The 12,941-nt window shown below is 36.4% G+C and overlaps 1 protein-coding gene across 32 annotated transcripts in view; it reads left to right on the forward strand.

The window, feature by feature from the left end:
- Positions 1-12,941, forward strand: part of dgkh (diacylglycerol kinase, eta) — a 159,397-nt gene that overhangs the window by 95,466 nt on the left and 50,990 nt on the right. For all 32 annotated transcript variants that reach the window (XM_073912579.1, XM_068223576.2, XM_073912560.1 and 29 more), the window contains 4 exons: positions 3,098-3,204; positions 3,299-3,424; positions 3,512-3,614; positions 12,645-12,807. Coding sequence is in view for 22 of the 32 variants with exons in the window: in XM_068223576.2 (XP_068079677.2) it covers positions 3,098-3,204; positions 3,299-3,424; positions 3,512-3,614; positions 12,645-12,807 (499 nt within the window). In the remaining 10 variants the exon portion in view is untranslated. The remainder of the gene's footprint in view (positions 1-3,097; positions 3,205-3,298; positions 3,425-3,511; positions 3,615-12,644; positions 12,808-12,941) is intronic.

The following is a 12,941-nucleotide window of genomic DNA, read 5'->3' on the forward strand; positions in this document are numbered from 1 at the left end:
CTTGGAGGTGCTGATTCTCATCCCCGCCGCGTCACACTTGGCAGCAAACCGCCCCAGTGCATGCTAAAGGTCCATGTTTGATGAAGCCAACATAACAACATCATCTGCAAATAACAGATAAAATCCTGTGGTCCCCGAACTGGACCCCCTCTAGCCCAAGGTTGCGCTTTGAAATTTTGTCCATAAAAATTATGAACAGAATTAGTGACAAAGGGCAGCCCTGCCGGAGTCAAACATGCACTGGAAACAAGTGTGACTTACTGCTGGCAATGCAAACCAGACCACTCTGTTCATACAGGGACGAGACAGCCCTTAAAAGAGCGCCTCTGACCTCATATTACCAGAGCACCCTCCACGGAATGTCACGAGGGACACGGTCGAATGCTTTCTCCAGGCTAAAAGGTCAAATAAACGTTTGGTATATTTGTCAGGCAAAAATCCAACCGGGAGACCTAAAATCAAAGACAATGGATCCAACTGTAGCAGAAGTTCAAACATATGGCTTATAAAAGTATAAACTTTTGACCAATGAGCTCTAATAACAGGAGAATTCTTTTTTTTTTTTTACCCTATAATACCTTATATTTAACACCTAGTGGTAAAATACTTGTGTTTTGAGAAGTGGTGTGATGTGCAATAAACAACCAATTCTAAGGTGAATAGATTTGGCCCAGATACAGATAGCTTGAGTTCAGATTAGGTCCTATTCCTCATCCGTAATGGTCAACTGAAGCTCCCCCTCCAATATTCTTTTAAGTTCCTGAGTATTCACCTCTGCATATGTATAAAGAGCATTATAAAAGTGTGTGATCTGCTTGCATGTGCGGGGATTCAACAAAATCTTCTCTATGACTGACTTTAAAATATTAGTAATAAGTGTAGTACTTTTAAAAATGTAATCCCTCATTTGAAAAAAAACCTAAAGAAATTAAATCTTGGTAGTTTATATTTTATATGACAATCTTCAAAATACATTAAAGAGCCTTCAGTAAACAAATCGCAACATCTGCATAATCCATAAATGATCCAGGTTTTATACCCAGAGATTTGAGACACTTTTCAAAAAAGAAATCGGATGCAGTCTCATATTCGGAACTGACCATGAAGATCTCCAGTGTGAATACTGCCTAATGTAATAATAATACAGAGTGATTCGCTGTATTTTATAGTGCTCATCAGATAAATAGTGCATGTTTATTATCACAATACATTGAATTATGGAATATCGGCATATGTATATTCTGCAGCTTGTAGAGACATCTGCACGGATTGTGGCCGGGGAACCGCTGAGTGTACATTTTAAGTTGGTAAGAATGGAGGTGGCCATGATAATGTGCTGAAGCGTACATTATGGCGGAGGAAGCCAGCCAGCTAATCAATCATCCACTTAATTCTCCTCCTGGAAACAAGCAGATGAACATCGCTAACTTGATTAGACCTGCAATGCAATTTAATAGAGAAAATCACCATAGAACTGTCAGCAATTAGTTTACTGTAGCTTTCCCACACTGCTGGTCAGGACAGTACAGCACCTGTTTGGATCAGGGATTGAGTTAGTCATAAGATAAAAAATAAAAAAACGAAAAGAAATTGATTTACAATCCAAAAGGCTTTCTGTCTTGCAATATTGAAAATGAGATTGATGGGCTGTTGTGAAGAAAGAATCCCACAGTAAAGAAATATGAAGGTGCAGATTAGTGAACTGGTATGGTACTGTACATGTTATCATCAATACTGTGCAAATAACACAGAGGGTTTACTTTGTACACAACATTTTCCACAGGGGTCATGTAGTGTCCCCTACCAAGCCACACCCCTATTATTTAAAAAAAAAAAAAAAAAAAAAAAAATATATATATATATATATATATATATATATATATATATATATATATATATATATATATATATATATATATATATATATATATACATATACATATATATATACCTTATATATACCTTATGCCTGCTCTCTACAATAAAATCTGACAAGTGTCTATATCACATATAATAGTCTTTATACATAATTTCACAGATAAATATTAATTGTAACTAAATTGTTAGTGCTGTCAAACAGCATTTTCCATTGTTTACATACTTGTTTGCGTCCTTGTTACAACATACTGCTAACACTAGAGATTATGCATGTAATAGATCAAGCTTCTTCTGTTGTGGTTTGAGCTGCTTTTTCTTTCAGTTTTTAGCCGAATATTGTATATTGTAGACGATATTGTAGTGGCCCACCTCTTTAAGCAATAAAAATTATTTTTTTAAGTATATTAAATATTTTATTGAGCATAATAAAATGATACAAAAGGATAATTTTGCAATGTTACAAATAAGTTTTTGTCCAAACAGATGTTTTTGTTATAATAATAATAATAATAATAATAATAATAATAATAATAATAATAATAATTATTATTATTATTATTATTATTATTATTATTATTATTAATGTAACTATGCAGGGGAAACTATACTGTCAGTAAGCACTTGCGGATGAGACGTTAAACCAAGGTCCTGACTCTCTGTGGTTTTTAAAAATCCCATGGCACTTCTCGTAAAAAAGAGTAGGGGTGTAACCCCAGTATCCTGGCTAAATTTCCCCTAATTGCCATCATGGCCTCCCAATCATTACCATCCATGGAATTGGCTCTATCACTGTCTCTCCACTCCACCTATAGCTGGTGTGTGGACTGGCACAGTTGTCCTCTGGATGTGTTATATAAATACACATTTCATTACATTACATTACATTACATTATTATGATCATTTAAGTTGTAAAAAAAAATTATGAAAAAAAATTCTGGGGAAAGAATAAAACACCTAAATAATGATAATAAACACTGATCATAAATAATGAAAATAATAATAGGCGACGTGGTGGTGCAGTAGGTAGTGGTGTCGCCTCACAGCAAGAAGGTCGCTGTGGTCATTTAGCCTAACTTAGGAAGCATTTATCATCTAGACTTCTTCTATCACCTCATTTTTCTCCTGCGGAAATGAAAACACTTGACTGACTGTCTTTTAAGCTCCTCAAGGTTACTACCGGCGAGCCTCTTAACATATTTCCACATTTCTCTCTTGCAGTGTGCAAATTCAAAGCCCACAAAAGATGTGCAGTCAGGGCCACTAACAACTGCAAATGGACAACATTGGCCTCCATCGGGAAGGACATTATTGAAGACGAGGATGGGGTAAGTGTCGTAAAGCCTGCAGTTCAGTGAGCTAATACACAACCTTTTATATAGATCTCAGGGAATATACTTACACTCAATTGTATTCCTATAGATTGCAATGCCGCACCAATGGCTGGAAGGCAACCTGCCGGTTAGTGCAAAGTGTGCTGTTTGCGACAAAACATGTGGCAGCGTGCTGCGCTTGCAGGACTGGCGCTGTTTGTGGTGCAAGGCCATGGTAAGAACTACATATCCCAGAATCCCTTTCGATAGCTGCAGTTCAGAGTGCTTGTGAAGTCTAAAAAGCCTGTCTGTTCTTGGACAGGTGCACACGGCATGCATGGATCTCTACCCCCGCAAATGTCCCCTCGGCCAGTGCAAAGTGTCCATCATCCCCCCCACTGCCCTTAACAGCATCGACTCAGACGGTAAGAGTTGACAAGAGTGGGTGCAAGAGGGAATGTTCTAGTCAGAGTTATAAATATTTATAAATATATGTTTATTTATATTAAATACTAATAATAGTAATATATACTAACATTAGTATTATTGAATACTATTAAATATTAGAGTATTATCATTATTAATATTAATAATGGCGACGCAGTGCCGCAGGAGGTAGTGGTGTTGCCTTACAGCAAGAAGGTCACTGATTGTTCTCCCAAATGCATGTTCTCCCTGCATTCCCGTGGGTTTCCATCGAGTGCTCCGGTTTCCCCCAGAGTCCAAAGACATGCGGTACAGGTGAATTGGGTAGGCTAAATTGTCCGTAGTGAATGAGTGTGTATGGATGTTTCCCAGAGATGGGTTGCAGCTGGAAGGGCATCCGCTGCGTAAAACATTTTCTGGATAAGTTGGTGGTTCATTCCGCTGTGGTGACCCCAGATTAATAAAGGGACTAAGCCGAAAAGAAAATGAATGAATGAATGAAGATGTACTTGTGTTTACTAACTGTTTATTTAGTTAAACATGAATTTTGAACTGTGTGTTTACATAAGCTCAAAACAGCGATTTTTGATCACCTTGATCCGACTAAAGTCATAACTGAACTAAACAGAAATGGAATTACTGTAAGACGTGGATTATGCATATATTTATTTTACATCCTGCTGATTTGATTCAGAAGGGCACTTTTTTGTCAGACGGCTCATTGGTCAGGAATACATCCGCGCTAAAATATCAAGGTGAAAGTTATCATAGCTTCCGTAGAATAGACCCAGCTCCCAAATCACCTTTGAGAATAGTTAAACGTAATTTTTTTTTGCGCAATAAGAGTCTCATGTAAAAATGCAGCACGTTAAAAATAAGAGCCCACTATTAATATATATATATATAACACACAACAGTTCTGTCTGGTTCTCGAATCTGATTGGCTGATAGCCATGATATATTTAAGTAATATCAATATATAATAATAATGGACCCTTTTCACTAGCCTGTCATGAAACGTATAATGGTCATCAAGATCTTAAAAACTTGAAAGTTTTTAGTAGTTTGATTTTTGAAAAACGTGAACATTTATATGTATTTACGTATGTATTATGTCAACTTCAAATTACAAAAAACGAATTACCGCTTGTGTGAGCTGTTTTTAATTCAGCGTCTATGGGCAGGACAGTAAATTTGACGATACTCTCTTCTGTCTGCCATTATCAGTCTTTTCCTGAAAGTCTTTATAACATCACTGTGGAGTTTTTATTTTATTATTTGAGCAAAAACAAATATTTGTAGTATTTTCCCATATACTGCGCTTTTTAAAGTTTACCCAACTATGACTACTTAGTTGTAGTCTGAGAAACCCGGAAATGTGAAAAGGGTCCATAATAATAATAAGTTAATAATAGTAATTATTACTGTTGCTGTTGTCGTCATTGCTATTGCCATTGTTAGTTTTTAATAAGACTAATTGTTATTAGTAGTATCTTTTAAGATTTTTTTATGTAAAGTAAACTGTTGAAACAATTAATCAACGAATCAAAAGCTGTTAAACAGGATCTGGACAGGACCACCTCTTATTTATTTTACAGAACATTTAGACTATTAGAGACCGTTCAGAGTCTTTGACTTGTTTTCATAGTACATGAAATATGTACATTTTAAAAGGTCAAGGTCGCCAAGAAGGATGATTGCCTGATTGTGCTTGTGCATGATCTCACTCAGCATATGATGGAAAATTATTTATGGTGTGTATGCGCATATGGAGTGGTGGGAGATGCTCAGGTGGAGAGCTGCTGTAGATGAAGCTCATTAGCTTTGCTAATTCCCAGGCTGAATGAAGAGCAATATCTTTTTCATTACACCTCTGCGAACTCTTCTGATCACACATATAAGATGTGTTTTCTCCTCTCCTGAGAAGCACTCACTGTTCACGTTCCTTTATTTTCCTTTCCCGTCTCGTTTCGGGCGGTGTGGAAATTCACTCTCGCTTAGAGAGTCTTGTCCCATCGCATGTAAACATAACAGCCTCTGGTGGAGCGTGTGTTTGGAAAATTCAAGACAAGAGCAAACAAAAGCTCTCTCCCATATACCCGGCTCTCTCTTTCTCCATCCCTTTCTGCTTTATTAACCTGCAGTTGAGGATTCATACCTTGCCTGTTTGCTCAGTCAGCCTGTGTTAGAGCATATGCCACGTATTTCCAGGAAATTGCCTTTTATTGACAGCTGTATGAATGCTGTTTAGAGCCGCTTCACGCTCAACAATATATATATAAAGGTGTAAAAATAATGTCCGAAAGATGCTCATTTTGCTTTCTCAGGTTGCCTGTTTAAAGTCAGTGTGAAATCAAAATGTACAATGTTTATTTTGCTAGCGCACATTATTATTCTTTAGGTTAATGATAAATATGTGCAAGTTAATCCACTGTGTTAATCCAAATGTCCAATTATTCATTCATTCATTCATTCAATAATTTTCCTTCAGCTTAGTCCCTTTATTCATCAGGGGCCACAACAGCGAAATGAACCTTCAGCTTATCCAGAATATGTTTTACAAAGCAGTTGCCCTTCCAGCTGCAACCTAGTACTGGAAAACATCCATACACAGCAACCTTATTGCTGTGAGTTGTCAGTGCTAACCACTGAGCCACCGTGATGTACTAACCCAAATGTTTGTTTTAGTAATCTTCAATCAAATTCTAAGTATTTACTTTTGCGTTTCTTTTTGGTTGGGCTTTCTTTTTGTCTACCAATATATATATATATATATGGCGCAGTGGGTAGCATGTTTGCCTCACAGCAAGAAGGTTGCTGGTTCGAGCCTCGGCTGGGTCAGTTGGCATATCTGTGTCGAGTTTGCATGTTTTCCCCGAGTTTGTGTGGGTTTCCTCTGGGTGCTCCGGTTTCCCCCACAAATTCAAAGACATATGGCAACAGGTAAATTGGGTATGCTAAAATTGGCCTTAGTATGAGTGTGAATGGATGATTCCAACCCACGCTCATTCTGTAAACGCAGCAGGAGGTTTCTGGAGGCCGCTAAATACGTCCCGGGAGGTATCCACAGGTATCCACTGCATCCACTGCGTAAAAACTTGCTGGATAAGTTGGAGGTTCATTCCGCTGTGGCGACCCCGGAATAATAAAGGGACTAAGCCGACAAGAAAATGAATGAATTAATTATTGGTTAGTTAGTGGTTTTGGTTTGCTGAATAACGCAGTGTGGAAATACAATCTTTTTTTTCTTTTTAAATAGATAAGAATTATTGTCAATTGGAATTACAAAAATAGTTGGACTTTTACTCAACAAAATATTTGACTTCAGAAAAAGCAGAACTAAACATAATGTAAAATACAGTATATTACAAATATCCAGTTTTTTTTTTTTTTCCTGTTTCATACTGGTTACTGGTTATAATGGTTATTTTTTAACAGTTTAGTTCTTGTTTTGCTTTGCTTTTTCCATCTTAGCACACTTCTAACAGACAGTCTTGTATATTTCATAAGGTTTGTTTGTCACCCTATGTTTAAAACTGTACATTTAATGTAGCGAGGTCCATATTCTCTTGCAAATAGGTAATTTTAGTTTCACAGTGATTAATTCTAGATCCTACTTGACTGCAGCATCCAACCTAATCAGACAGCAAATCACGTGCACTCCAAAGCAGACACTTCCATTTATATCTTTATTGCTATACTGAAGGTCATTGGCACTCATATTGCACCAAATCACATTGAAGGTTGAATTTCAAATGAATGATGCCTTACTGTGCATTTAAATATTTGTCAACCCAGTTTTCTTTGGTCATTCGCACTTCTGTTGAAACTACCAGTGTTGATACCGTTGCTGATATATCTAATGCATTAATAGTACATCACTGTTTTTGGAACTAGGTTCATTTTACAACTTCCCTTGAGTTAATCGGTTGACAATTAATTTTTGAGTTAATTCAGATCATCTCTGGGTCTTGCGGGGAGCACTTTTAGGTTAGCTTAGCATAGATCATTGAATCAGATTAGACCATTAGCATTTTGCTCAAAAGTTTCAATAATTGTCCTATTTAAAGCCTGATTCTTTTGTAGTTACATTGGTTACTGAGACAGATGGAAAATGAAAAGTTGCTATTTTTTAGATTGATATGACCTAGTTGAGTGTTCTGTTTATAAACATTGCAATTTAGGAATTAAAGACCAACTGTAACGATAAAGATAAAGAGAAACAGTATTGCTTGGATTTTTATCAACCAGTGAAAACTAAAATCTCAAAAGGTCCAGCATTTAAAGTTGCAGTTGACAAAGAGTCCTTACTGTATAATTAACAGAACATTGTTGTGTATTGGTATGGATAATAATAAAGCCATCATTATATTTTTGGCATACTTATTTTTTTAAAGCTGGTTTTAGAAAGACTAGCTAGCCTTATGTAAAGTCAAACCCTGAGAGTGCCGAGGACATCCACTATTGATCAGAACCTCAAAGGTCCACTGACTTTAATTGGCGGAGCACATATCGGATATAGAGATTAGTTGGGGCCAGGCAGAAATGTAAGGAAAATCAATGGCTGTGAAGTTTTGCTTGGTATATTTTTAGATTGGTTTATGGCTCCTGTTAATTGGCTGCTTAAAATCGACAAAAAAGAACGTAACAGTATTGATGGATTGAAAAACTTTTAAAGCGATAGGTTTGAGTTTCTTTTTTTTTTTTCTATTGAACAGAAAAGATGATATATTAAAACATGTTTGAAACCGTTGAGATTAAGGGGCAGATTATTTATACATCTAAACACTTAATAAATAACGTTTCTAGTGATGTATGTTTGTTTAGAATAGGATCATTTTTAGTCAACATCTGGAATCTGAGGATTTGAAAAAAAGTATTAGTATTAAAGGTCCCATGAAATTAATTATATATATATATTTATATTTTTAGATAAATTCAATCAACTGCTCTCTAGTATTTGACATGTCCTGCCCCCTTCAAGACGCTTCTCATTTTCTTTTCATATGATGCGCTTGACCTTAATCACTCTCACTGGCAAAGCCGTGATAAAAAAACAATGCTATTGGCTGTTTTTGTAAAAGGGGAGGAGCTACTCTATGTCCCACCCTTCAGTCAAGATTACATCAAACATCGAAAAAAAATTCACATTTTAAAAGCACTTCATGTTATCTTTAAATGGAAATAAGTGAAGATTACAGTAGACCATTAATTTAGCACAACTAAACATCACTCTTTTACTCACTCACTTACTCACTCACTCACTCACGTTCTTTTAGCTGCTCTATCACGGCTACCACAGCAGAATGAACCACCAATCACTCTGGCATATGTTTTTATACAACACAATTTCAGTACTTGGAAATATTTCACCAGGAACATATAAAATTGTGTACTTGACTCTTCACTTTTCATCATTTGCTCTTAATAAGGGATGAGGTTTTCATCTAAATTTAAAGTAACATCTGACATTTAACAGTTCACAAAATGTCCTTTCAATGTTTTTTTTTTTTTTTTTCTATTGTCCAACTCCTGTCTCTGGTTAGCTGAGCTCACCATTTAATTGTTTTTGGACATTTCTGTTTGCAATTTTGCTGCATTCACCTACAAAAAATTATTTTGCTATGTTTAGAGTAGGAGATAAAATATAGTGATCTTATGAAATTATCATAGGGATAGTTGAATGCAATTACATTGAGGTTTTGGCAATGTTGCTATTAAATTTTACCTAAAAATCCAAATCTAAATATTGTGATTAAGCTCAAAATTGCAGTAAGAATATTTGTATTAACAAACATAGGTGGTGTACGCTGATTTAATTTTTTTTTATTAATAGATTAATGAATTTTAATGAATTTTTTATTAATCAAGTGTTTGGCATTAGATGTAAATAAATAAAACAGTGGTCAGAAACACTACTTTTTTCCAACTTTTTTACAGCAAGGCATGTGAATAACCGCAGTAAGACTAATGCTGTGTTCACACCAGAATCGCAAGTGATTGACAAGTCGATAATTAGTTCACCTTTTGAGTCTTCTGGCTTTTGAGTCGTTCGTTAATCACGTGACAGAATGACTCAAACCCGAGAGAGGACTCGACAGATGAACGGATCAATTCTTTTTTCGGCTCTAAACGCATATGATTGGCTTCTGCCTTTCCGCGATAAACGACTCAAAAGACTTGAAATGAACGATACTACCTGCACAAATGTGCGCACTGCACACGCTCGGATAAACGAATCACTCCCTGAGAGGACTCGTAGTTCCCGAGTCATCTTGAAGATTAGTTCAAAATGAACGAATCGTTCAAGAACGACCCATCACTATTCAAAGCATTAATTTTCTCATTCATTCATTCATTCATTCATTCATTTATTCATTCATTCATTCATGCTTTGTCCCTTTATTAATGGGGGGTTGCCACAGCAGAATGAACCACCAACTTATTCAGCAAGTTTTTATGCAGCGGATGCCCTTCCAGCCGCAACCCATCTCTGGGAAACACACACACTCATACACTACGGAAAATTTAGCCTACCCAATTCACCTGTACCGCATGTCTTTGGACTGTGGAGGAAACCGGAGCACCCGGAGGAAACCCACGCAAAGGCAGGGAGAACATGCAAACTCCACACAGAAACGCCAACTGAGCCGAGGTTTGAACCAGCGTCCCAGCTACCTTCTTGCTGTGAGGCAACGGCACTACCTACTGCGCCACTGCCTCGCCATTAATTTTCTCAATTATGAGAAAATGAAGGCCCTTAAATGGTATTAAAAAGTCCTATGTTTTTACGAGGTCTTAAATTTTGTTGAAGCGTTGTCCAAAGTGTTTGACTCCAAAAAAGCAAAAATATATTTATTATAGTCCTATATTAACAACAGCGTGCTCGATCCAGGCGATTAAAATAATCTATTAAAACATTTTTAAAATATTCTGAAAAGGTCTTTAAAAAGTCTTAAAAAGGTATTGAAGTTATATTTAGGATTCCTGCATATACCCTGTATTTAAGCTTCTTTCTTCTATTGAACATAAAAAAATGCTCTTTGGTGGGATCCATTGTTTTCCATACTAAAGTAATGTTTTTCCTACTATGAAAGTTAATGGATCAGAAGAAAGAAACTCCTTAAGGTTTAAAGTCACACAAGAGAATAAATGAGGTAATATTAATATACCAATGAATTCTGGCATAAAAGAAAATTAATAATTTTGACCCATACATACAAGTTTTGACTTTAGCAGTAAATATACCCATCTGACTTACAACTGGCTTTGAGGTCCAGGGTCACACATGTTTAGCGCAAGTGAAAGGTCATTAAATGATGACAGATCTTTCACATTTCAGTGAACTATTAAACTATTTAAGCTCCTTAAGGTGCAAAGATAAGAAAGAATTAGAATGTGAAGGGAAAGTAGGAGAGACCCTCACGTGTTAGGAATCCCCTGTCTCAGTACTTGATGGCAAGAAAAGCTGCATCTTAATACGCTCAGGGCTGCTTTTGGCACGTGCCTGAGCATCGTGACTCAGTTTGCCTCCGAGAGAGAAAGAGAGCGAGGGAAAGAGGAGCTGGGGCTTCTGTTAGACCTAAAGGGGGTCTACTGACAGACATCCACCCACGAATCAGACGCGTGCTCGGAGCCACATGGAGAGCACAAAACCTATGCTTCAGGGCAACTGTCAGTTTTGCTAACACTCATGCATGTTTAGATCATGTACGCAAACACAGATAAATGCAGGTGGACAGAGATAAATGCGTTGTTCCCATGTAAACAATTTCACCCACACGTTCACGTCGGAGAACATGAAATCAAAATGGTGCATATAGAGAATCTCATAAACACAGCGGGTTGTTGCTTACAGCCACTGGCATCTTCAGAGACTCTGCACGCGCTGTATGTTTGCACGTGATCGAGCACGTTTGCTGACAGCTACTCCCTCACGCCGGCTATAATGAAGACAGAGAAACCGGATTATTTACACGCTATAGTACGCATCGTTTCTATTGAAAAAATACTAGGCTGATGGTTTGCTTTTCCTTTTTCTCTCTGTGATTCATCTTTGTCAAGGCATGAAGAAAATTGTTCCTAAGCAACATGGGGTCAACAGAATTCTCAGTGTTAGCTTTTTTTAAGCATGCAAATTCTGCCATTTTGTTTCTGTCATTTCATTAAGTACAGCACTATCAACAATCATCAGGGAGTGTTGTAAGGGATATATGCAGTGGTGTAAAGTAACAAATTACAAATACACAAACTACTGAGTAGTTTTTCTCAGGAATTGTAATTTACTAAGTAGTTTTAAAAATGTGTACTTTTAATTTACCTTGAGTACATTTTTAGTGCTGTATCGGTACTTTTACTCCTCTACTTTCCTTCAACCTGCAGTCGCTACTTTATTATTTTCTTGTCTATAGGGATTAGAAAAATTTTGTTCAAAAAAAGACAAATTTTGTCTTGTGATTCCTTTCCAACCAAATCTCACGTAGAATGTAAATCGCATCATACTGAACGTCAAGACATGGACGATTTATAATTATGGAAAACTGTTTGTAAGTGTTAAAAGTATTATAGAATTATAAGGTTCTATTTGACATTTTAGTCAAAATTGAGTTATTAATGTATTCTTATTAATTGACCACTTATTTACTTGATGTGATGTTTTTCTATAAGTTGTATACTTTTTAAGACTTTTTATTTAAAAAACAAATGTTACATACATACAGTTTGCTATATGGAATGCAAAAACTTTGAAGCTCAATATCTCAAAATTATTCAGAACACCGATAACACCTTATAATTCCAAGGTGACGAGATATCCATCGTGTTTCGAATGCTTCTAAACAGTAAAACATTTTGCAAAGCAATTTATTTCCAAGCTTTGAAAAGCTTTGTTTCTGCCACCACTAGTTGATAAACTGAATCTACAGCCATCATTTTGCTCTCTTCATCCACCATCTTGTTTTTTACAATGCATTTTGGAATTGTCTTATTTTTATTTAAGATATAATTAATTTAAAATATTTTGTTGACAGGTTTTTGGAAGGCCACGTGCCCTCCATCATGTGCAAGTCCACTCCTCGTGTTTGTCAACTCAAAAAGTGGAGACAACCAAGGGGTAAAATTCCTGCGTCGCTTCAAACAGCTGCTCAATCCTGCTCAGGTCTTTGACCTGGTCAACGGTGGACCTCATTTAGGGTAAGACCAGGATGTCAGAGGTCATGTAGTATTAACTAAATCAAATTAGGGGGGTTGATTTCTTGCTGATATTAAAACAAAATTATTTCAAAGGTGTAATGCAAAGGGTTTTCTCTAGTCCCATAACAATTACC

The sequence above is a fragment of the Danio rerio genome, chromosome 9 (genome assembly GCF_049306965.1).
Source record: "Danio rerio strain Tuebingen ecotype United States chromosome 9, GRCz12tu, whole genome shotgun sequence".
Lineage (NCBI taxonomy): Eukaryota > Metazoa > Chordata > Actinopteri > Cypriniformes > Danionidae > Danio > Danio rerio.